Source organism: Somniosus microcephalus, chromosome 25 (assembly GCF_052327205.1).
Source record: "Somniosus microcephalus isolate GS21.2 chromosome 25, FLI_Smic_1.0, whole genome shotgun sequence".
Lineage (NCBI taxonomy): Eukaryota > Metazoa > Chordata > Chondrichthyes > Squaliformes > Somniosidae > Somniosus > Somniosus microcephalus.
In genome coordinates this window covers 32,532,481-32,559,469 of record NC_141011.1, presented here as the reverse complement: position 1 = coordinate 32,559,469, position 26,989 = coordinate 32,532,481, and the positions used below count along the sequence as shown (strand labels likewise).

General features: G+C 41.0%; 1 protein-coding gene across 2 annotated transcripts in view; it reads left to right on the top strand.

The window, feature by feature from the left end:
- The window catches only part of LOC147100645 (intermediate filament family orphan 2-like), a 43,061-nt gene that overhangs the window by 3,784 nt on the left and 12,288 nt on the right, over positions 1–26,989 (top strand). Inside the window, exons 2-3 of one of the 2 annotated variants that reach the window (XM_085967116.1) lie at positions 13,243–13,303; positions 16,207–16,302. In XM_085967116.1, coding sequence (XP_085823242.1) covers positions 13,243–13,303; positions 16,207–16,302 — 157 coding nt within the window. Of the gene's footprint in view, positions 1–13,242; positions 13,304–16,206; positions 16,318–26,989 lie in introns of both variants that reach the window. The other variant, XM_085967115.1, reaches the window with a different exon arrangement.

Genomic DNA, 26,989 nt, shown 5'->3' with positions numbered 1-26,989 from the left:
TTTCAGGCAGACTTCATGTTTATGTATAGAGTCATGTACTGTATGTGGGAAAGTCATATTCATGATGTGGTAGATGGTTTCTAATGTATTGTAGCTGTGCAGTGATAAGGATATTTTAAGTAATCTCCCAAAATTAAGTGACATCACCTTTCTTGGAGTGGAAGGGTAATGTGCAATTAATAATGCACTTTTAAAATATTCTCATTTTAGGTTGGATAATTGAGGGAGGTGGAAGCTACCTTAGAACACAGGTTATGAATCCGGTATTTGTCAGTTACACAACTTTGTGAACCGTTCAATTGTGTAAAAAGTTGAGACTTTGTATGGAATCCTGCTTTCTGCAGAGCCTGGAGTAAATTATGAATTTTAGCCTTTTAAAACAATCTTCTATTTAAATAAAAGAAATCAGGAAGTCTCTTGTTAACTATGTGTGTATGCATATGTTGTGCAGATAAAAAAAAAATACGTCGGATGACAACTGCCTGCTTCAAGCAATATGAATGCAGAAAATTAATCCAAGTATTTGTCATTTTGTTTAACTCTGTAAAACCTAAATCTCTGCAACTGCAGAACAATCCTCCTCTGCCTCAGTAGAGCTCAACATCGTTCTGAACAGTCGGTCGGCTTCAATGAAATCCTGTTGGATTTGTTTAAAATTCACTCATCAACTACAATAGATTAACTTTTGCAATCCTGTATGGTCATTGAGGTAAATTCACTTTTGCATTGCAGGTTACACCTAGAATAAAATATGGATGACTTCAGCAAATACCAGGGAGTGGATGAAAGAAATGTGTTCAATGTAACCTCTTTGGGTTGGGTATTGTAATAAAAGGTATTAATTACTTCAAGAGCCAGTGCTGGTACAAATACTTTAGCTCATTCACAATGTCCTGCATTTGTTTTAAGATTTATTGCCCCAGTACAGCAGTAAATTAAGCTAATAGAGAATGAAAAGCACCCAGCTGAATTGTGTTAGGGTGCACCAAATAGTTGTAGGGTGAAAATTCAGGGATGTAATCTTTCTGTTCCTCCACTCTTGATTCTTATCATTTAAGATCTACAGTCCACAACACTTTATAGCGAGTACGTTAGTGTTAATATGATTCGCCCGCTATAAGCCATAATAGGTCTGTACCCGGTCAACAAACTGTGCCTGCCGTTAATTAGACTTGCCGTTGCCTGATAATCTCCATGATATTTTACGTGGCAAGTTGCTGGAAGTGGGAGATGGAAACGGCACAACACCCTCTACAGGGCAAGCAACTGTGTATCTCCTTAACCAATCAGATTGAAAGATTATGAAATGAACAGCACAAGGTGTGAACAAGGAAGTATAAGTTAGAATGGTGAATTCAATGTCAAATTGGGTACAGAAAAAGAAATAGAGGGGGAAAGAAAGATTGGATTAACAGTGAGAATAAAGAAAGTAAAAAATACATTTGTAATTTAAATTAAAAAAAAAAAAAAAAAAATCTCAACAACAATTAAAACATGAATGAATGAGACTCCACACTTGTAACAGTTAATTTTCAGTGCCCGAGCGGTTGATCGGCAGTAATTAAAACATACCACATCGTTAAAAGTGTACATATACTTGAAATGATGACTTAACTTTCTGTGGTGGGTTTAGTTCGCATCTACCATGCAAGTATAAGACCTTCACACTGCTCAATGCATTTGAATGGGGAGCCAGACGCCATTCTCTCAAAGCTAACAGTGGAGCGGCGCATCTTTGACAGCAACGTCTCGATTTCTGCGTTTTAATCGCGCATCTGTTCTCGCCTGAAGTTGCTGTGACGTTTGCACTTAAACAACAGTAAGCGCTATTAGCCTAGCTGTTATTTTGACAGCAATTTGTGTTGCTCTAACAGACTGAAGCTAACTAACATATTCTCGACGGGCTGAAATGAAACAATATTTAGGTTAAACGGCAGCCTATGAATTCACGGTGGGTTTCGATTGTGCGTTTCTTTCTTTCCACACCCGCTTCATGGCTCTATATTGATGCCTTTGATGGATCCAATTTTCAAGACAGAGCTGTTTTCACAAATAGAGGGGATTAGCAAAGTCTAAATTTATTGAAGAACCTATTTAACTGCCTAAAATAGCTGGAGTGCTTAATATGTTGTAAGTGCCGCTGTTGTAATTGACCCCTATGGTACTGGCAAATAATTAGTACTATTTGCCCAATTATAGATGGCTGCCTGTGATAAGTGTAAACGGCTTAAGTGGTGGGAACTGTACTTCCACTGTTTTCCTCAATGTACTAAGCATATCTGCATTGAGCTTTATCTGCCCACTCTGCTGCTCTAGCTCTTGTACTCTTCATCACAGTTTGCAATGCTCTAATTTGGTGGTATCCACAAATTTTAATATTTTTGTGTTTAAAATTTATGCAAATGTCAAACAAGAGGTCCCAGTACAGATCTCTGGGTACACCATAAGTCTCATGTGGCTCCTTATTGAATACCTTCTAAAATTCCATGCACACATCAATCACATTCTCTTTATCTGTACATCCGGATTTCCTGAAAAAAAACAATTAAGTTCATTAAGTACCAGAGCCATGATTAACCTACGTCTTTAACAAATTTTGTTCTGTATTATGGACTCTAGAAATTAATTTACTCTCAACCAAAGTAAAACTAATTAGTGTATAATTAGCTTACCTTTTTTCCCTTTTTGAACAGGGCTATAATACTTGCCACCCTCCAATCCTTTGGCATGATCTCTGTTTTGCGGTTCGTGCCTCTTCCCCAACCTCCTCCAGTAGTTTAGGATAGATACCATTTGGGCTTTGTGACTTTTCTATTAACTTCTTTAATAGTGTCCTTTTGAATACCTATCCAGTAATGGCTCTACCACATCCTCCAGGTACTCCTACAGAATTACATTCCTCCATCATCAACAAATTTCACACCCACTTGTGGCATTTGGCTGGATCAAGCTATATTCTAATCCTGACCTTCCTGTAACTAACCTTTCCCAGTAATACACTGATTTTCGCCTTGTCCCACATGGGAATTGTGGGTAGGAATTTGATGCATAAATGATGGGATCATGGAATCGTACAGCACAGAAGACGACCATTTGGCCCATCGTGCCTGTGCTGGGTTACCAGCATGTTTCTTTTAGATATTTTGACTTTACATGGGTTGTGAATGTTTAACATCTCACTCTTGATGGGCAGCATTTGAAAAGAACGTTTCTCTGCTTCCTGATAAGTTATCTTTGTAATTAGTTAAGATGCCCAGTGCTTTGTGCTGGTAGATTTGTTTATTGTTTAGTAGGGAGTGCTGTACATGGGTTTCATTAGCACAAAGCATCTATTCCAACAGCAGCCCAAAATCCAAAAGCGTGTTAGAACATGGATTAAACACAACTGGTTAGTAATTTCAAAAATGAAGGGAAAACTGGCGTTAAACCTAAAACTGTATCCAATTCAAACTTATTGGCCCTATCTGTGTGTGGGCGGCGGGGGGGGGGGTGGGGTGGGGGGTGAGAGAGGAGAATGAAAGGAACGCAAATGTGCATTTCTTCAAAATGGAACTTCCATAGGAAAATAACCTACTTTTACAACCACCTGAATAGGCAAATGGCACTTCAGTTTAACACCTCGTCTCAAGGACACTACCTCTGATAATGCAGCAGTCCCTCAGTAGCGCACTGGAGTGTCAACCGAGTCCTGGTGTGGGGCTTGAAATTTCTGACGCACAAGTGAGAATGCAACCGGCTGAGCCAAGTTGACAACATACTAACCCACAGAGGAATTAGAGAATAAAGTAAAACTACCTTCAAATGCAAATAAAATCTGCATATTAGATCAGTAAGACTAGCTAGCTAACACCAGGCACGCCACTGGACCAGGTTGAGGCGTACACCAGATTGGAAGTACCAGTCAGAAGTTGTCCTGCTGTCATTTCTTGGAAGTGGTGTAATTTGGAAATACTCCCATTACTGTAATTTGCAATGTTGGGAGCAATCTATGAAAATCGGTGCACACTGCTACCAGAAGCTTGGTTTGCAGAGCAGTAACGCTCCAGAAATATGTACATGTGAGCACAGATATTGGCAGTCTTGTTGGGTGTCAGTTCTATAATGGCAGTTTTAAAAACTGAAGGTACGGATTTTGATGCTGACCGCATGAACTGGCATTATCGAGTTGCAGGGCAGGCTCTATATCACTCTCTGTTCAGGGAACGCAAATGTGCATGTACAGAGCACCAGTCACCATTGCCCATGTATTTATAAGGTTCGTGACGCACTGACAGGACAGTTGACTTTTTGCCAGGATTAACAAGTTATATAAAGTTTAATAAGTTCTCGCTTTTGAAAAAGTTCACTTTGCACTAATGTAAAACTAACACCAAGATAAGTTGCATTTAAATCGCTATTCTACTTATACCGTCAATTTACTAGCTTTTTTCATTGCGCCAATGAAAGATGTATAGTACAATTGGCCTTTAATATTCGCTCAATGAGGCTTTTTTGTTCGGTTGCCCCAGTTTTCGTTTTGCTGTACAAATGTCAATGGCGTGGTTATGTTGGACCAGGCTTGGAGTTCTCATCAACCTTTCATTTATTGGAGCTGAAAATTCTTTTGAACTGAGCTTGTTTACAAAGAGGCCCACTTGTAGTAGGGCTCTTGAGAATTGGAATCGTACATTGCAGTTCTTTCTGACCCGAATGCTAATGATTAGTGTTATGTTTTGGAGTCCCTTTACTTTATTAACTCGATACTTTTGGCTTCCGTGTTTCAGACTAATCTTGTAGATGAGGTCTAGCTCCCTATGTCCCTGAGAGAAGTGTGTTTTCATTTGCCATGATATCTAGGTAAATTTGTATTTGCTTAGGGAATGAACTGAAATCCTTCATTGTTTATTTCAGCTACTGGTTTTATCACCTGATCTTCTTGGTCTTTGGAACTTTATAAATAATATTATAGTAAACTTTCATTAAAGCTTTAACTGGCAAACACATTTATTAAACTGTAAAAGAGCAAGCAAATTGCATAATAGTGTATATTTACAGTACTAACCTTCAATTTCACTGCCATTTTTATTGTTTAAAATTCTAACTTCCTCTAATTGTTAGACTAGAGGAATTGTTTGTGCTTAACATCCTTCGCTGTATTCATTTCTAGGGCCCTCTTTACATTTGCAGGAGTTGTGACTCCCAATCCCAAATGCAAGACCGTAGCCTTATCTGTAATGCACCTCTTCATTTTGTACAAGGTGACTTATCCCATAGCTTACACCTAGGAAAAGAGATTAGAGGCAGAAAATTGTGAGGTAACTGCAGACAGGAGAGGGCAGCCTTGGGAATGAAAATGATTGTATACATTCAGGGGTATAAGAACAATGGGCAACTGAGGCTGTATCCAATTCTAGAAAACACGTATTAGATAGTGCTATTTTCATAAAATGTGTTCTAGACCATAGCGTAATGATGAATATCTCCGCTCAGGAGTTATATTCAGGCTTATAAGCAGAGATTTTTTAAATGCCATTCATGATTGTGTTTCTTTTATGACACTGATAAGTCCAGTATGATTTGGACAGGTTGGGTGATTGGGCAGATGCAGTATAATGTGGATAAATGCGAGATTATCCACTTTGGTGGCAAAAACAGGAAGACCGATTATTATCTGAACGGCAATAGATTGGGAAAAGGGGAAGTGCAATAAGACCTGGGTGTCCTTGTGCACCAGTCGCTGAAGGTAAGCATGCAGGTGCAGCAGGCGGTTAAGAAGGCAAATGGTATGTTGGCCTTCATAGTGAGAGGATTCGAGTACAGGAGCAAGGCTGTCTTGCTGCAGTTGTACAGGGCCTTGGTGAGACCACACCTTGAGTATTGTGTGCAGTTTTGGTCGCCTTATCTGAGGAAGGATGTTCTTGCCAAGGAGGGAGTGCAGCGAAGATTCACCAGACTGATACCTGGGATGGCAGGAATGACGTATGAGGAGAGATTGGGTCGATTAGGCTTACATTCACTAGAGTTTAGAAGAATGAGGAAACTGATAAAATTCTAACAGGACTAGACAGACTAGATGCAGGAAGGATGCTCCTGATGGCGGGGGAGTCCAGAACCAGGGGTCACAGTCTAAGGATAAGGGGTAAGCCATTTAGGACTGAGATGAGGAGGAATTTCTTCACCCAGAGAGTGGTGAACCTGTGGAATTCTCTACCACAGAAGGCAGTTGAGGCCAATTCATTAAATATATTCAAGAAGGAGTTAGATATATTTCTTAAGGCTAAAGGGATATGGGGAGAAGGCAGGGACAGGGTATTTGAATTTGGATGATCAGCCATGATCTCATTAAATGGCGGAACAGGCTCGAGGGGCCGAATGGCCTACTCCTGCTTCTATGTTTCTATGAATGCAAGTATTTCTGCTGCAGCGTAAGAATAATAATTAAAGTTATTTTATGTTCCAAGTAATGTAGAGAATATAAGTTGGGGATAAATGGATCACAGAAAATGAACCAAACGCTCCCATTAAGTGAAATTTAATATAGATGTAAAGCACTGGATGCTGAGTGAACAATGAGTGACGTGAGTAATGTACGAATGCTGCATTCGGTAATGAGGTAAATTTATCCCAATGACATCAGGCTGGAGAATGTGGAACAAATAGCTGCAGGTTAGAAAGTTACTTATAACTATTAAGGGGGTCTGTGGTTTACATAGGCATGTGGCTCCTTTATATCTGGCCAAAGAATTTTAAACGATTCATGCTGCTGCACCCGACAGCACAGCGCTCTCATTTTCATACATGTGCAATGTGACTGAAAGGCACAAATAACTTAATATTGTCAAACATGTAATAACATTCATCATGTGATCACACAACAATGCATGTGGGGTATAGAAATCTGGAATTCTCTTCCTCCAAAAGGTTGTGGATGCTGGGATAATTGGAGCTTTTAAGACTGAAGTCAATAGATCAAGGGATATGGGTTAGGTAAATGGAGTTGAAGTACAGATCTAACTGAATGGCGGAGCAGGCTCGAAGGGCTGAATGGCCTCCTCCTGTTTCTATATTTCTAACGCTACGTGCAGTGACGATCTTGGGTAGCACTGTTGCCTCTGAGTCAGAAGGTCGTGGATTCAAGCTAAAGACTTGAGCAAATAATCCATGCTGACACTTCAGTGCAATACTGAGGGAGTGCTGCACTGAGGTGCTGTCTCTCAGATGAGATGTTAAACCAAGGCCCAGTCCATTCCTTCAGGTGGATGTAAAAATCCCATGACACCATTTGAAGAGGAGCAGGGGAGTTCTCTTAGTACCCTAGCCAACGACATCAGAAACAGATAATCTGGTCATTTATCTCATTGCTGTTTGTGGCACCTTGCTGTGCACCAATTAGCTCCCTACATTAAAGCACTGGTTACATTTTAGAAGCACTTTTGGATGTTATGTGTTAGTGAAAGGTGCTGTATAAATGCAAGTTCTTTCAAATTTGTTTGCTCTTTCAAATGTGCCAGATGCTTAGTGGATACTGGGAGGAGGCAATGATAGTTCAGTCTTCTTTCAGTTGATATGTTTAGCGATTCTGCCTCATTCTAAATTCTTCAGACAAGTTGTAACACAGAAATTTTCTCCCAAGGTGTGTCTGATCAAACACGTCAATGGTGTTGACCCAGATGGGAGCCTTTATAGGTTTTATCTTGTGGATTGCATGTACATCTGGATATAATTGAAAATAATTGAATGATTGATGTACTGGGCAGGGTGGGGCTGAAACCTAACGTGAGTAATGCATTTTTGATATTGTAAACTTTAACTTTTGCCTTGAGCTAAGGTTCCACCACTATTTTAATTCCCTGGAAAAACTAGTGGCACATGCTAGGGCGTGTATTCTCACCTACAGCTGGTCTAGGAGAGAATACAATTACTGTGGTACTGTTAAGTATGAACAAAGAGCATCCACACGAAGAAAAATCCTACTTTGACGTCATGGGTCAAAACAGGCTTTTTTAAAATGGCGCTGTTAATGGTAGGACGCCCTTTTTGGAGGTATTTTCTCTGCTTCCTACTGCCTTCCATCTCATCTACCGTGTACTGCTCCTCGTTGAGTAGACAGTCTGATACCCTACTCCCATCAGCGTTATATTATGTTATAGTATTTACAGCACAGAAACAGGCCATTGCTGTGAAGTTGGCTTGTAGAAGGTGTGTAAGTAACTTGAGATGACGCTCCCTGTGGTGGTGAACTGGCTTCTCCGCTGCATCCCCTGCATGGGACTATCGTTGGGATTGGGTCAGTTTGGCTTCAGAATGACATGCCTGGGACAGAAGATTTTAATGTCGTCAACTATCTTGGAACAGCACGCACTTGCGGGGTTATAAAACTTTTTGTCAATCTATATCTAATTTCTCAAATTGGATAAATGGAGATTAACCTGGTAGGAAGAAAGTGTGCAAATAAACTTGATCTGTGGATATATCGGGGAGGGGGGAAAAATTCACATTTATTGTCTTCACGGTGTAGTGAAGAATATTTTTATTGTCTTCACGGTGTAGTGAAGAATATTTTTTTTGTCTTCACGGTGTAGTGAAGAATATTTTTTTTAAGTGTGCACTGGTTATAGATCTGGAGGTAACTAAGGCAGCCACTCTATGCTAACAATGTCCGACAAATGCTGTGAGATCAGTGAACAGTTACTCTGTTTCCAATGGAATTTGTTGTGAGAAATTTTAGTCAGAACGCAGAACTTTGAGTAACATCTTGGGGGCTTTAATATTCACTTTGAAGGGCAGAGAAAGTGACAGCTGAACAGAAGAGAGTATTCTATATTGCAGGTGATCTCAATGTGACTAATGTTTACTTAGGACCTTTTTCTTGTTCGCAAGTCTTGTGGTGTTGAATCATTGAAACTACAGTTCTGTTGCTAACTGACTTGTGGTATTGTGCTTTACTGCCTAGATAAAGGGATAATTATACAAAGTTGGAATTTAATGATGTAACATATGTCAATGGAGGTGAGGTCTGTGAACTCTGGAATTACGAAGTTCTGTCTGTCTTTGTCTTATCTATCTGAACTCTTCACCAGGATTTAAACCAATCACAGCTGTATGCATGTTGGGGAAGGAGTGAGTGTTTGCCTCCTGTGCAAATGTGTGGGTTTGAGTTGTCCTCTGAAAGAAGAGTGGACAATGCAGTATATCTGAAAACCAAATCCAGCTCATGTTCTCTTTTTCTTATCTTCTCCCCCTAGCCCAGAGAAACTGATGAGCAGATGACAACTGCTAATGTAAATGTCTGTTGCCTTCCTCTGTTTGGGTTATTTTACCATTTCTGACAGAGACTCAGTGAAATCGGAAGCTGTGAATTTGCTGTGTTAAACTGGGAGGCAGCAGGGATGCTGTTAAATAAAGTCAAAGGCTATTTTTAATTGTACAAATATAAATGTTATTTTTAAAAACTTTCTCAGAATTTTACAGATGGGTTGAACTTTGCTTGTCTTTGTTGATGGTTAGAAAATGTCAACATTCTGATTAGTGACAGCTGAAAGAGGCAGTAGACAGACAGACAGACAGACACAGACACGTGTCCAGAAACCAATAACAAAACACTAAATTCGATGTTTGCACAGATCTCTTGGAAAAGGGGGACCAAGCTAACTCAGGTAATTACAGATCAGTTGGTTTAACATTTATAGCAGGAAACCTTTTGGAATCTTCAATTATAGATGAAATTAATAAATATCTATGAAGAGAAAATTATTGGAAGCAACCAGTACAGATTTCAGAAAGGAGGATCGTGCTTGACAGACCTGATTGAGTTCATTGAGGCGACTGATGTGGGTGGGAAAATGCAGTCTTTGTGTTGTACATGGACTCTCTGAAAGCCTTCCACAGGGCACCATGCAGGATGCTATTAAGGTTAAGGGGTATTTAATTTAGGGTAGGTTGCAAGTTGGATTAAATACTGGTTCGAAGGGAGGAGACGGTAGTAATAAGAGTAGTTTCTCAGTGGTTGGAAATGTGTTGCGGTGTCCCACCGGGTTGTGTTCTGGGACCGTTTCTGTTCACCATGTGCATCAATGATTGGATATGGGGCTAGAGGAGTGGTGTCCAATTTTGTAGATCATACTTGCAACTATTTTTTATGCTTACTATTTTAAGACCAAAGGAAGCTGCATTGGAATAAAAAGCGGCAGATGGAATTTAATGTGCAGTAAAAGTGAGTGGTACATTTTGGTTTGTAATTATACTTTAGGGGAAAGCTGGGTGATGCGGAAGATCAGAGGGATTTAAGAGCACACCCTTGTTCTGCTAAACCTCGGGTTCCCCTTTCATGGTTTTCCAGACTCCATATTCCCCCTCCACAGGCCATAAGAACACCTATCCTATTGCAGTCAAACCTCATCAACCCCTTCCCAGTCTATCAAACACCAGGGTCATTCCCTCAGTGCTACTGAAGCCCAGGATTGCTCCTAGTTAAACCCCACCTTCGCTCCCCATTATTGCTAAATCCTAGGGGTGGAATTTCCTGTGGGGATGCAATTGGGAAGTTATGTGGAAAATTACGTGGAAATCTATTTTTAGTCATGATAATTAAAGTTTCAAGCCATTCATGCACATTAGGCGCAGCATGTTTAAGAACATACAATCTTGGAAACTTCCCAATTATTAACGTGACCCACAGTGAGTGGCTTTTAATTGCTTTGAAAACATTTCAATAAAACAACACAAATAATTAATTTTTTTGCTGCGCCTTAAATTCTGGGTGTAATTTTACACCCTTCTCGAACCATTGTAATTGCAGGAAATTTGCGTGAATGGCTCCGCCCCGATGATTGAGCAGAGATGTGTTCGGGGGCATGAATCAACTGATAGGTGTAGCGTAATTACGAGCATAACACATACCCAAGTCTCCTCGATATTTTACGCTGGGTATTTACCTTCCATTTACGCGTGCCTCTCGGTGCAAATAAGCAGGAAATTCCATCTCCAGGTACCCACCTCCAACTTGAGTCTTGCATATGGTATGGGATTAAAATTTTAGTACATGGGTAAAGGAATGTATGTAAAATAAAGGCCACTCATTTAAGGTTTTCACAAAATAATAGGCACAGTTTTGCAATAAAAATCCCAGAATACCTTGTAATAAAAATGGAACTTTATTGCTAAGTCACCTGGTCCAGATGCAATGCATCCTAGGTTGCTGAAAGAAGCAACGGTAGAAATAGCAGAGGCATTAGTCACAATCTTTCAATCCTCATTGGATACAGGAGTAGTGCTGGAGGACTGCAGGGTTGCTAATCTCCTTCCCACTATTTGGTGATCTATAGTAACTGCTCCACTTCTGCTCCTTAACTCTAACTCTTTCTGGACTACTCTTTATTCTAATGCTGTTTGTCTCTCGCAGTCCTCTGTGTATCTTATTTCTCCTTTTTGATGCTTCATCCTGGTGCCCCTCTCCCCACCAGATTAGTTTAAACCCACCCCCACAGCACTAGTGAACCTCCCCACAAGGACATTGGTCCCAGCCCTGTTCAGATGCAACCTGTCCACCTTGTTCAGGTCCCTCCTGCCCCAGAACTGGTGCCAATATCCCAGGAATCTGAAGCCCTCCCTCCTGCGCCAATTCTCCAGCCTCTCATTAACCCGCTTTATTTCAAATTCCTACATTACAACAGTGACTACTCTTCAAAAGTACTTCATTGGCTGTAAAGTGCTTTGGGACCTCCTGAGGTCGTGAAAGGCGCAGTTAGTGGCAAAAACAGGAAGACAGATTATTATCTGAACAGCAATAGATTGGGAAAAGGAGTGCAACGAGACCTGGGTGTCCTTGTGCACCTGTCACTGAAGGTAAGCATGCAGGTGCAGCAGGCGGTTAAGAAGGCAAATGGTATGTTGGCCTTCATAGCGAGAGGATTCGAGTACAGGAGCAAGGATGTCTTGCTGCAGTTGTACAGGGCCTTGGTGAGACCACACCTTGAGTATTGTGTGCAGTTTTGATCACCTTATCTGAGGAAGGATGTTCTTGCCATTGGAGGGAGTGCAGCAAAGATTCACCAGACTGATACCTGGGATGGCAGGAATGACGTATGAGGAGAGATTGGGTTGATTAGGCTTATATTCGCTAGAGTTTAGAAGAATGAGAGGGGATCTCATTGAAACTTATAAAATTCTAACAGGACTAGATAGACTAGATGCAGGAAGGATGCTCCCAATGGCGGGGGAGTCCAGAACCAGGGGTCACAGTCTAAGGATAAGGGGTAAGCCATTTAGGACAGAGATGAGGAGGAATTTCTTCACCCAGAGAGTGGTGAACCTGTGGAATTCTCTACCGCACAAGGCAGTTGAGGCCAATTCATTAAATATATTCAAGAAGGAGTTAGATATATTTCTTAAGGCTAACGGGACCAAGGGATATGGGGAGAAGGCAGGGACAGGATACTGAATTTGGATGATCAGCCATGATCTCAATAAATGGCGGAACAGGCTCAAGGGGCCGAATGGCCTACTCCTGCTCCTATCTTCTATGTTTCAGATTTCTCCCTAGTTCCTGAAACTCTGTAGGCCCTCGACCCGTTTCTTTCCTGTCATTTGCATTTGGTTCCAACATGGACCACGACTTCTGGTTGTTCCTCTTCCTGCTGCCCGCCCCCCCCCCCCCCCCCCACCCCACCCCTGCAGAATGTTCTGCACCCATTCTGTGACATCCTCTACCCTGCCACCAGGGAGGCAACCCACAATGCAAGGCTGGCATTGGTGGTTGCAGCATTGCCTGTTGTTAGAGCTGCTTTGGTGATTAAATGATCTGGGTAATCAGGAGTTGGGATAGGCTTTTCTAATCAGCTCTGCATTTGACTTCAGAGAAACTTTAACTTGCAGGGATGAGCATCAAAACAAGTTCAAGTTACTGAATAGAATTGTTGAGAGAATGTTGATTTTGACAAATTACTAGGCAAAACTATATATCCTTGGCGCACATAACATTTGAGGAAGGTAATGGCAAATATGTTTTATTTGGAGGTGCTTCTAATGTTGGGACATGGTAATGGGTTGTAACCTGCAGCAGGTAATCTGAGGTGTACTCACTAGTTGAACAAAAGCCTATGGGATTTTGTTTTTGTTCAGTTATTAGTTTTGGTGTAAGTCAATGTTTGCTGTACTGTGATAACTGTTATTTAGGCTGTTACTGTGTTGTGTTGAAACCTGTTGATTCAGTAATTGTGGGTATGATCCCTGTAGTAACAATACTTATCTGTCTTCTGCCTTTAGATGGGAAGAAGAACTCAGTCTCAGACAGCATCTGCAGGAGATTGTAGCTGCACTGCAGGTGGTAAGATATAATAAAAATTATATATTTTATGAGGTATTCAAGACATCCGAGTGAACTTTTGATGTCTCGTGTATGTGTGCTTTGGATTGGTTTTGCAGAGGGCGGGGGGGGTGGGGGGGTGCACAGTAATATGGGATTAGGTGGATTTCTAGTTCCAAAAAAAAATTCCATCTGGACTGCATTGACGCCCACTGCCTAAATTAAGACTGGAATTCAATTTCTTTTGCTGATTACAAAGCATTTACAGCACAGAAACAGGCCATTCAACCCAACTGGTCCATGCCAGTGTTTATGCTCCACATGAGCCTCATCCCACCCTCTTCATCTAACCCCATCAACATATCCATCTATTCCTTTCTCCCTCATGTGCTTATCTAGCTTCCTCTTAAAGCATCTATGCTATTCGCCTCAACTACTCCTTGTGGTAACAAGTTCCACATTCTAACCACTCTTTAGGTAAAGAAGTTTCTCCTGAATTCCCTATTGGATTTATTAGTGACTATCTTACATTATGGCCCCTAGTTCTGGTCTCGATTGCAAGTGGAAACATCTTCTCTACGTCTACCCTATCACAATCTTAAAGACCTCTATCAGGTCACCCCGCAGTCTTTTTTTTCCCCAGAGAAAAGATTCCCCAGCCTGTTCAGTATTTCCTGATCGGTATAACCTCTCAGTTTTGATATAATTCTAGTAAATCTTTTTTTGCATCTTCTCCAGTGCCTCTATGTCCTTTTTATAATATGGAGACCAGAACTGTTTACAGTACTCCAAGTGTGGTCTTAACCAAGGTTCTATACAAGTTTAACATAACGTCTCTGCTTTTCAATTCTATCGCTCTAGAAATGAACCCCAGCACTTGGTTTGCTCTTTTTTATGGCCTTATTAACTGCGTCACTACTTTTAGTGACTTGTCTATCTGTACCCCCGGATCCCTCTGCTTCTCTACCCCATTTAGACACTTATTTTCCAAGGAGTATGTAGCCTCCCTTACTCTTCCTTCCAAAATTTATGACTTTGCACTTGTATATTGGCAAATGAACTTCAATTACACGCCCATTCTGTAAGTTTATTAATGTCTTCCTGTATTTTGTTGCAGTCCTCCTCTGTATTAACTACACCATCCCCGCCCCCCACCCAGATTCAGTGTCATCTGCAAATTTTGAAATTCTACTTCTGATTCCTGTGTCCAAATCGAATTGAAAGAGTAGATGGGGAGAAATTGTTTCCACTGGCAGAAGGGTCGGTAACCAGGGGACACTGATTTAAGATAATTGGCAAAAGATCCAGGGGGGAAATGATGAGAATTTTTTTTAATGCAGCAAATTGTTATGGTCTGGAATGCACTGCCTGAAAGGGAGGAAGCAGATTCAATCGTGACTTTCAAAAGGGAATTGGATTACTACTTGAGAAGGAGAAATTTGCACAGCTATGGGGAAAGTGTAGGGTAGTAGGACTAATTGGTGGCTCTTTCAAAGAGCCAGCACATGCACAATGGCCTACTTCTGTGCAATATGATTCTATAATTCCTTTATCTGTCAAATATCTTTTAAGTTCCACCTTGAACTTGATGGAAACATAGGAATTCAATGTTGAATTAGAACGCTAAAAGTTTATATCATAGAGGAAGCCATTCAGCCCATTGTGTCTAACAGCTCTTTGCAAAAGTAATCCAAACCTAATCCCAATATCCTGCTCTATCCCTATTGTCCTCGGCTTCCTCTGCTTGAAATATTTATCCAATTTTCCTTTAAAAGCTGCAAATGGTCTCCACCTCAATCACTCCGTGTCAAAGCATTCCACGCTCCAACAACTCTCAACTTCTCCTTATACTCCAGTTTGAATTGACCCCACAACCAGAGGAAATCGTTCTTTGCTAATCACCCTATGAAAAAGCTTCACAATTATATCTCCTCTTAGCCTTCTCTGTTGCAGTGGAAATAGTGGCAGTATCCCCTTCAAGTCTCTCTTCATAACTATAGTTTCCCATTCCTGGCATCTTCCTTGTGAATCTATGTTGTGTGTTCTCTTATGGCTTTAATGCTCTTTGTATAATGTGTTGTTCAAAACTGTACACAGTACTCTGACAGTGGCCTAGCCATTGTCTTGTACAAATCTTCACTCTTGTACTTTATCTTCCTAGTTACAAAAGCCAAAATACTATTAGCCTTTTTTATGGCTTTATTTGTCGGCACTTGCACTTTCAAAGAATTGTGTATTTGAGCTTTAGGACTTTCTCTCCATCCACACCCTTCAGTGTTTTTCCATTGAGTCTATTCTTCCATTTCTTGTTTTACCTCCAAAAATGCATAACCTCTCTGTTTTGAATTGCATCTGCCCCCTGTCTGCCCATTCTGCTAATGTCTGTCCTCCTAAACTTGTTTACAGTCCTCCTTACTGTTTGCTTTTTACTCTTGTATCATCAGCACCTTTCAATAAATATGCTCTCCATGCCCAAGTGCAAATTATGGACCTCACATTACTCGGTTGCGGTTGTTTCAGGCTCATTTCAGAAGACATGGTCTGGGATAGATTTAAACTTTGGTCCCGGAGATGAGTGGATAGTGTTTTAACCTTCTATGCCATTTAGGATCACCTTTTTAAATGTTTTATTCTAATTGTCACTGTATAGCAAGTCTGAAACGGGTAATACTGGCTTTCAATCTTAAGATTTTCGCTGCGCAAAAAAGCGATTTTAGTGATGCGTTGGTTTGATCGCTGAGTTTAATTGATGATTTTCTCTGGTTGATGCTGTGCTGGTGCTACTTTGGGTTTCCTGATTGCGATATCATGACTAAACCTGTACTTTGTTTCATTTTTGCAGCTGTTCCATGGCTTTCTGTGAATTGATACTTTGGGCTTGAAGTCAAGAGTCTGAGAACTCAGCTGTGTGTTTGTGATTTCAGGATTCTCAGGAAGCTGAAGCCATTCAGAAGGAACTCAATGAGAAAGTGGAAAAGTTGAAGTCCGAGCTAGTAGTGTTTAAGAGCCTGATGACTGATGTAAGTACTTTACAGGTGAGCAGACAGTTGCCGCAATAGAGATCATTAATGCTGTGCAGTAATTTGGCTAAGAAGAAATGAAAACAAGTAAACTAGCCACCTTTGTGTTTTTCAGTTTTATTAACCATCCTCCTCACAATCATATGCTGTATAAAAGTGAGAAGTTTTTCGTATTTCCATGGTTTATCTGTCCACCAGGTGCATCCATTTATTTTTCCAGTGCAGCTTGCTCCTGTCCCATTCCTGGTTTGTTATTGTCTTCTCCCCACTTGCACGTTAATCGTTTTTGATAATCTCTTGAAACCTGACCTTGCCATTTACCATCTTGTGATGACTGCCCATCAGCCCATTTCACCGGGAGTTCCAGGTACTTGCTGAAGCTTTCAGAACCTAAACAAGTTACGCTTAGGAGACTGAACCTGAGTGACTAGGGTGATATTGTAAGTACTGCACCTGAACATCTAATTTTTTTATTATAAAGCAAAATGAACTTCCATTTTAAATTAAAAATCAGAATTGTGTCAGGTAAACAATGAAGGAAGTTAAATTTGTAAAATATAAGTGGATCACCGATGTCTGCAATATCCACTGTTCCTTGTTTGCTTAATTTCGATCTGTGCTGACAAAAGTGGTAAAGGTTTATTTGCATGTAAAGGAGGATGTGTGAATCTATGGTTATATGATTGATGGCCTGATCCTGTTTTGTCAGAGGAAAAGTGTCCAATGTGACAGGCTTACTATTGTACTTCAGCCAACCTCAGCCAGTATTGCTCTACAGTAGAGAGGAGAGTGACACTGCATTTCAAGATTTTGGATTTCATTTTTATTTTTCAGAATCTGTATACTTGTATGTCCTTAAAATCCATATTTCATGTTAAAAACTCAGTTGCTTTGTTCAGAATGTGACTAGACTGGGCAGCCACCAGCCAGTATAGTATGCTGGTTTCCTCTAGCTACTTCAAACTCACTTGGCCTCCTTTTTTTCTCTCTCAATCTTGCCCTTCATATAAACTCTCCACACACATCCTTGGCTACCCCAAAAACCCTAAAGTGGTAGTCACCACTTGTAGCCTCTCTGCACCAGAGGTCCTGATCACCAATGAAACCATCTCTACACCAACCAGATCTCCTTTCTTTCTCTTTCTCTCATCCCACCATTCCCTTGTGGGGAGGGGGAAAAACCCTCCCCTAGATCCCGTACTAATTCACGCTCAGCCTCCCTTTTCTTTGACCATCTGACTGTCACAACACTGCTGCTGTTGCCCTGATAAGCTGCTCCTTCAGCTCTATCTACAGCATCTTTATTCTCAGAAAATCAATTACTGCTTCCCATCCTGATTTCCTGCTGCTCCCTCAAGTCTGAAGTATAAATTTGTGTGGACCTGTTGGGCTAAATGAACTGTTTCTGTGCTGTAAATACTACGCACAGGACGCAGTACCGAGCTAGTCATTAATTGTCAGATTTGGCTTGACCACATCAAGTATTACCGTGTCTCAATCTCCTCAGCCAAAATTACCTCCTACTCCAGAATGATCCCTGAAGGCAAAGGCAATACTAGGCACTTCCCACCCCAACAGTAAGACTCCTACGGAAACCCCTGCCCCTTACATCCTCACTTCAATACCAAGTGAGAAACACGTGGATTTCTTCATTTCTGAGATCAAGTCTATCTATGCAGCTACCTTTGCTTCATCCTCTCCTACAATTGCTTCCTAGCCCCTGACCACCTCCCCCCAGTCTCCCTGTCATTTTGCAGTTGTTCCTGCATTTGCCCCTGCTGCAACAAGAAGTACCTCTTGCTTTCTGGATCCACTCAATTCCTGATCACTCTCCTCCCTTTCCTGGCTCCCATGTTAGCTGACATTGTCAGTGGTTCCTTCTCTCGGATATATAGGAACAGGAGTAGGCCATTTAGCCCCTCAAGCCTGTTCTGCCATTCACTGACTGATCTGCGACCAAACTCCATATACCTGCCTTTGCCCCATATCCCTTAATACCTTTTGGGTAACAGAAATCATATCAATCTCAGATTTAAAATTAACGATTGACCCAGCATCAACTGCCATTTGTGGAAGAGTTCCAAACTTCTGCCACCCTTGCGTGTAGAAGACTTTCCTAACTTTACTTCTGGCCTTTGAGTGGGGAGTGGATCCAGAAAGCAAGAGGTGCTTGTTGAAGAGATGGCAAGGGGGAGATTACTGTACATAGAATTTACAGCACAGGAACAGGCTATACGGTCCAACAGATCTATGCCGGTGTTTATAAGAACATAAGAAATAGGAGCAGGAGTCGGCCATTTGGCCCCTCGAGCCTGCTCCGCCATTCAGTAAGATCCTGGCTGATCATCTACCTCAACTCCCCTTTCTGCACTATCCCCATATCCCTTGATTCCCTTAATATTCAAAAACCTATCGATCTCTGTCTTGAATATACTCAACGACTGAGCCTCCACAGCCCTCTGGGGTAGAGAATTCCAAAGATTCACCACCCTCTGAGTGAAGACATTTCTCCTCATCTCAGTCCTAAATGGCCGACCCCTTATTCTGAGACTGTGACCCCTGGTTCTAGACTCTCCAGCCAGGGGAAACATCCTCCCTGCATCTACCCTGTCAAGCCCTGTAAGAATTTTGTATGTTTCAATGAGATCACCTCTCATTCTTCTAAACTCTGGAGAATATAGGCCTAGTCTACTCAATCTGTCCATCCCAGGAACCAGTCTGGTGAACCTTTGTTGCACTCCCTCTATGGCAAGTATATCCTTCCTTAGGTAAGGAGACCAAAACTGTACACAATACTCCAGGTGTGGTCTCACCAGGGCCCTATATAATTGCAGTAAGACGTCTTTACTCTTATACTCAAATCCTCTTGTAATTAAGGCCAACATACCATTTGCTTTCCTAATTGCTTGCTGTACCTGCATGTTAACTTTCAGTGATTCGTGTACAAGGACACCCAGGTCCCTCTGAACACCAACATTTCCCAATTTCTCACCATTTTAAAAAATACTCTGCTTTTTCTATTTTTCCTACCAAAGTGGATAACTTCACATTTCTCCACATTATATTCCATTTGCCATGCTCTTGCCCACTCACTTAGCCTGTCTGTATCCCCTTGAAGCCTCCTTGCATTCTCCTCACAACTTACATTCCCACCCAGCTTTGTATCATCAGCAAACTTGGATATATTACATTTGGTCCCCTCATCCAAATCATTGATGTAGATTGTGAATAGCTAAGGCCCAAGCACTGATCTTTGCGGTACCCCACTAGTTACAGCCTGCCAACCCGAAAATGACCCGTTTAATCCTACTTTCTGTTTTCTGTCCGTTAACCAATCCTCAATCCATGCTAGTACATTACCCCCAATCCCATGAGCCCTAATTTTGTTTAATAACCTCTTGTGACACCTTATCGAATGCCTTGTGAAAATCCAAATACACCACATGCACTGGTTCCCCCTTATCTATTCTGCTAGTTACAACCTCAAAAATTTCTAAGATTTGTCAAACACGATTTCCCATTCATAAATCCATGTTGATTCGGCCCAATCCTATTATTATTTTCTAAGTGTCCTGTTACCACGTTCTTAATAATAGATTCCAGCATTTTCTCTACTATTGATGTCAGGCTAAGTGGTCTGTAGTTCCCCGTTTTCTCTCTCCCTCCGTTCTTAAATACGCTGCATACGAGCCTCCTCTCATCTTACTTCATCTCTCCCTATCAATATATCCTTCTATTCTTTTCTCCCTCATGTACTTATGTAGCTTCCCCTTAAATGTTACTATACTATTTGCCTCAACCACTCCATGTGGTAATGAGCTCCATATTCTCACCACTCTGAGTAAAGAAGTTTCTCCTGAATTCCTTTTTGGATTTATTAGTGACTATCTTGTATTTATGGCACCTAATCTTATATTTATGACCCCATATCTTATATTTATGGTACTATCCCTTCCCCTTTCCAAATCACTATTGCCATACTAATCTCAAAAAATCGACCCTCCACCCATCTGTCCTCTCTAATTGCTACCCAACCTGTAACCTCCCTTTCCTCTCTAATGTCCTCAAACGCGTCACCTCTCTGAATCCCTCCAATCAACCTTATTCACACTATTAAAAACAACCCTAGCTAAATTCATGGATTACACTCTCTGTTACTATGGTGTTATTCCTCCTTGTCCTCCTCAACCTCTCTGCAGCCTTGGACACAGTTGATAGTGATCCTCCTCCATTTTCCAGCTCCACCTTTGCATTGCTACCTGTCCAAACGCAGCCAGTATATCTCCAGCAATGGCTTCTGTTCCCTTCCTTGCACTGTCGCCTCCAGGATTTTTTCAAGAATTTATCCTTGACCCTTGGATTTGAGGCATGTAAACAGTGATGTTCTTCAGGAGTCAGAGGGGTATGGAGCACAATATTAAAATTTGCAGGTGGCACAAAAATAGGGAGTCTGGTTAACTGTGAAGAGGACCGTAAGTGACTTCAGGGGGACATAGACAGTTTAATGAGCTGGGCAGATAGAAGTTTAATACAAAGAAATGTGAGGTGATGCATTTTGGGAGGAAGAATAAAGAGATAGAAATCTACACTAAATGGTAAAACTTTAATAGGGAAGTGTATACTTGGGATGCAGATATCAACATCTTTAAAAATGAGTGGACAAGTTAAAGCAGTTTTAAAAAAATCATACAAGATCCTAGGTTTTACAAAAGCATGAAGGTAATGCTAAACCTATATAAATCATTAGAATAGTGTGTCCAGTTTTGGGCACCCTACTTTAGGAGGCTGTCAAGGCTATGGAAAGGGTGCAGAAGACATTCACTCTGATATCGGGAATGGTGTGCTTTAATTTTGAGAGAGACTAGAGAAACTAGGTGTCTTTTCATTACAAAAAAGAAAGTTAAGAGACGAAGGTGTTCAAAATTGTGAGGGGGTTTGATGAGGTAAATCAGGAAAAAATCTTTTGCACTGTTCAGAGGGCATAAATTTAAGATCCTCAAAAGAGCAAAGGGAAATACAGGAAACTTTCTGGTATCCGGCACTGACGGGACCGAGCTGTTGCCGTCCCATCAAAACTGCCGTAGAAACCAATGTTAAAACATACGGAGCTCTCTGCTCCGTGTGAAGCAACAAACCCTGTTGCTTACAGCTTCTAAACAGTCGGCTGCAGCTGCAAGCGTCTCTGTAGCTAAGCAACAGCTTCAGCTAGACCTTGCAGAGCCTGACTGGAGAAAAAAAGCAACGAAAAGAAAAAAAAAATAATCTGAACCGACTCCTGAATTTTGGCAGTGGATAGAGCTTTCCGGACATTTAACCTCCGGATAAACGAAAGTTTCCTGTAGTGGGACAATTTTTTTTATTTTTTACTCAAGGTTGTTAGGAAATGGAATGCCCTAACGTAAACTGGTGGAAGTGGAATCCACAATAGCTTTTAAAAGAATCGCACAGGACTGAGGAGGCCATTTGGGCCGTCATGCCTGTGCCGGCTCTTCACAAAAGCTATCCAACTAGTTTAACGCCACTTCTCTTTCCCTATAGCCCTGCAAATTTTTTCCCCTTCAAATATTTATCTAATTTCCTTTTAAAGTTGTGAGTGAATGTGCTTCCACCACCCTTTCAGGCAGCGCATTCCAGATCATCATAACTCACTGCGTTTAAAGAAAAGTTATTCTCCTCACCCTGGGGGGCCAGGTACATAGATCATTAAAATGTCATGAACAGGAACAGAAAATAATCAAAAAGGCTAATGGAATGCTGGCCTTTATATCTAAAGCACTAGAATACAAGGGGGTAGAAGTTATGCTGTAGCTGTACAAAACCCTGGTTAGACCACGCCTGGAGCACTGTGAGCAGTTCTGGGCACCACACCTTAGGAAGGATATACTGGCCTTGGAGGGAGTGCAGCGCAGTTTTACCAGAATGATACCCGGACTTCAAGGGTTAAGTTACAAGGAGAAATTACACAAATTAGGTTTATATTCCCTAGAATTTAGAAGGTTAAGGGGTGATCTGATCGAAGTTTTCAAGATATTAAGGGTAACAGATAGGGTAGAGAGAGAGAAACTATTTCCGCTTGTTGGGGATTCTAGGACTAGGGGGCAGAGTCTAAAAAGTAACAGGTGTCAGCGTTCAGGTGACCTTTCAGGAGTGAAATTGGGAAACACTTCTACACACAAAGGGTGATAGACATTTGGAAAACTCTTCCGCAAACGGCAATTGATGCTAGATCAATTGTTAAATTTAAATCTGAGATTGATCGCTTTTTGTTAACCAAAGGTATTAAGGGATATGGGCCAAAGGTGGGTATATGGAGTTAGATCACAGATCAGCCATGATCTCACTGAATGGTGAAACAGGCTCGAGGGGCTCGATGGCCTCCTCTTGTTCCTATGTTCCCATCACCTTGTCCATTACCACTGTCCTCACTGATCTACGTTAGCTTTCTGTCCCCCAACACAAATTAAAAATCCTCATCCTCAGATCCCTCCCATCTCTACAGTCTTCTCCAGCCTATGTCCCCTACCACAAGCTCCAGGTCACTGGGTCAGATATTGTGTATATTCCCCTCTCTTAGCTCAAGCACTGGTGATGAAGCCTTTTGCTGTCTTCTCCCTGCTCTCTGGAACACGCTTCCCCCCAACTCTCTCTCATCTGCTTTCTTAAAACCCATCTTTTCAACTAAACTTTCATCATCTCGCTCATTCTTCCAGGCTCAGTATCTGTTTTTATTTATTTTTATTTTGTGGAGTGCCTGGAGATGTTTTTATGCTAAATGCATGTTGTTGTCATTGATTATCTAGCTGGAGTGAACTGATTTTCAGCTTCCATCTGTCCTGCCAACGCACTTTTAATTGTGATCAACAGTTTCTGAATGTTTGAGAATTATCACTTTTTTTGATCCTCTTTAAACCTCCCTTTGCCACACCTTTTCCTGCATGAGGAGACAGGTGAAGTGTTCCTGCTGCTGTTGAACAGATTACTAACTGGTGCATTAGTAATCGGGTAGCCCTCTGTTTTTTGTCCCTCCCCCATGGGGAAGTTTCTGTCTTTCATAAGGCTGTAAGTTCAGTTGGTGTCATGTGCTGAGAGTGAAATGTGACTCACCTGAACGCTGACACCTGTTGCTCTTTGTTGTGTATTTTTTATTTTTAATAAAATATACAGTAATGTGGGCTGAGCACAAACTGCATTTGTGGGGCTGAAATTACATTGAAACTTGAGGCTATTGTGATGTTATCACTGGGAAATAATATCCAGCGTGTTTCCCAGGAGGGTGTAACAAGGGATCATTTTGCTTGTGAGAAACACAAATTTGGGTTTGAAATCCTCATGGGACAGCCTTGTCACTCCGTCCTAATGATGCAGAAGCATTGATGGGGCATATCAAAGTTGAAAACGTATACATTGCTGAGAGATGGTCTGGGCCAGGGACCCAGCTGAAGATCGCCTGAGCTAATCACATTCTGAACTGCTACAGTAACGGGAAAGTTCAGCACAGGGTATTTTTAAGAATTATGTTTGACAGAATATTCTTGAGACATACCTAATGTGTCAGGATAACGTCACATCAAAAATAAAACTTCAGCTAAAATTCTGTTTTTGTTATCTGGATTTCTCATTAGTATGTTTTGACTTGTCCAGACTCCAGATGGTTATCTACTATGTTTGACTGTTCTAACTACAGACCCAGCAAGACTTTTATCGCAGCTGCGACATGTTTATTCTGATACCATATTTGGTAAAATTTCTATTGGAATGTGACCATGTGATTTTGCTGAATAGTTTCCACTTTTCGCAGGGTTTTCACTTGAATGCAATTTGATATACACCAGTTGAAGGTGCAGTCAAATAGTTTCTTAAATAATGAGCCACTTGTAACTCTGATTACTGAAAGAGCTTTTCATCAAGGAAAGATTTCTTTGTTTCCTGGTTGATCAAAACATAAATAGAAGTTTACAGCACAGAAGGAGTCCATTTGGCTCATTATGTTTGAGAAATATTTGAATCAAGGATTCATTCCTCATTATGGTCTTAAAAGCTGTATTAGTTTATGGACAGAAATGCTATTGCAGTGTTTAAGTGGATTTGTTTTCTACAGTAATTAATTCAGAAGTGGAGGCCAGTGATCTTGACCATTTGTCAAAATCTTTCCTCCCTTCGCTCTCCGCCCTCTGCCCACTGAAAAAGTAGTTGCAACAAATAGTAAGCGTGGGAATGAATTTGTTTTTTTGCAGTGTGTTCACTGGTGCTGAACATGGACCCGAGAGACTCTTTGGTCATAATGACTGATAAACGTTCATGATTGGTTTTGTCTGGGAGTTCAGGAAAAGAACAGATGACTAGACAGCAGGTTATGAGTGGGCATTTTATTAATAGCAATGTGCAATCTGCATACACTCTGGTTTTAGAAGTGCTGCATATTCAAAGGACTGCATTGAGCAGTGGTTTGAACGTTTAATCTGCTTATAATGTATGATGGAGAGGAGAAACCATGATTGCTCTCAGGGCACTGCTAATGAAATATGAAGCAGCTGGATCGTGGTGATGTTGTATAGATGGTTGATGCAGTCATTGTTCTAACTAGAATAGGACTGAGATCAGAAATTTCAGTGGGAATCTCGCTGGGTGCAACTGCCCTTATTTAGCTAGTGTACATGTCTTCCTACTGTAAATATAGCTGCTTCAACCTTTACTGTCCACTAAGTATATCATTCCTTAAAGCGTGGTAGTCTGTACATTTGGAAGTTTTCGTTCTGCACAGCCAGGTGGTGAATGTTTGAAGGTTGAGATTGGAGGATTTGAGTGCATTGATCCCTTTGTATATTACAATAAAAACATACAGCATTGATGACTCTTTAAATCAAATATTTTGACTTTAGTACCAAAGGCGGGATGGCAAGGCAGTGCCAGGGAAGTAGGATGTAGGTTTCCGAGTTTGTAATTCCTCACATGATGTTTGACATGCCCAAGATAAGGAATACATCATGAGAACTGTATTGGCCCACCTGACACTGACCCTGTTGCAGCATGACACAAGTTTCTCATGTAGCTGTTGCATGTGTGTGGTTAAGGTGTGTACCAAAAATGTTGCTGTATCAGAATAACTGACCGTGAACAGGGTGGACGTAAAACTGTTAATATTTTAAGTCCCTGTGACCAGTCACCCCAGTCCCGTTCATGATGTATTGCTGGAGTACAGGATTGAAACACAAAAATTACAAGTGAGCTAGGTAAATATAATTCACTGAGTAAGGTGGGTGCTGTAAACTGTTGTCTATTGCTATAATACCAGTCTATTACTTTAAAAAGGTCTCTGGCAAATTGAGATTTTCTCAAGTTTCCTCTTTCTCAACAAATAATAAGTGAATTGAGTCCCGGACTTTGACTGTTAGCATATCCAGCCTTGTGCAGAAGTAAATGGATTGATGACTCCTTATCACTGACTCCTCAACCTATGGTAATAGTCTTTCCCTATGCACCCTATCTTAACCCGGCATCATTTTAAAAGCCCCCATTAAATCTCCTCTAAAGCTTCCTTACACTGGTGGAAATCCTCTGTGTCTCGAGTCTCTGCTCATAACTAGTTTTCCATCCCTGGTATCACCTGGTGAATTTATGCTGTATGCTCTCTCTGGCTTTAATGTCCTTTCTATAATAAAATACTCAAAACCATGCACACATGCACTACTTCACATTCACTACTACGTGACATTGGGCCGTATATTCCGAACCTTACGGGTGTGTACGCGTTGTGTACACACCCGTAGGGAGATTGGAAATGCCGGTTTCAGGCATGCCAAGCGCATGCACTGAAAACCGGCATTTCCGATCTGTCAAGAATGCTCATTTATCATTTTAAAATACTTTTTTTTAAAGTAAGTTTATTTTTAGCCCTGTTTATAAAAAATAAAAAAATTATTGTTTTTTTTAATTAAATTTTTGTTTAAAATATTTAATTTATTGTAATGTCAACTAATTTTAAAAATGTGATTTAAAAAATATATATATTTATTTAATGTTTTACTGTGGTTTTTGGGGTGATCTCCATTCATATATTTGACAGGTCTATCTGTCAAGTGTATGAAGGGAGATTCCCTTCTTTGATTGGTTCCCCATGGCCCACATGATCCCAGGGATGCTTGCGAACCACATGCGCCTCTGGGATATGTAGTTCCTGCACATTTTGAGTTGGAGAGGCCCAGGAGCGGAAGTGTCCAGACCTCGAGAGCCCTCAGGTAAGTCCGTAGACTTTTTCCAGATCGGCGGCCTCCACACACGGGAAGCCTCCGATCGGAAAATACAGCACATTGTATTTGCCACTAACCTGTCCATGTCCAGCATCTTAGGACAGATTGGAGAGTTTAATAACATAGGAACAGGTGGAGGCCATTCAGCCTCTCTAGCCTATTTCGCCATTCAGTTAGATCAAAAGAAAACAAATATAAAAAGCAAAGAAGGGAACCCGAAAGGGAGATTAGGAAGACTGGGAATATGAAATAAAACTGTGTCAACATAAAGGGAACTAACAAGAACTTTATAAAAGGATATAAATAATACAATAGTCAAAGAAGGGGCCGTACCACTTGGTCATCTTGTACGAGTGTGGCAGTGATTCTTAAGTATTTCACTTTTACAGAGGATGCTGATGGTGAGCTGGAGTAACTAACCAGAATTGGAAAAGGATTTG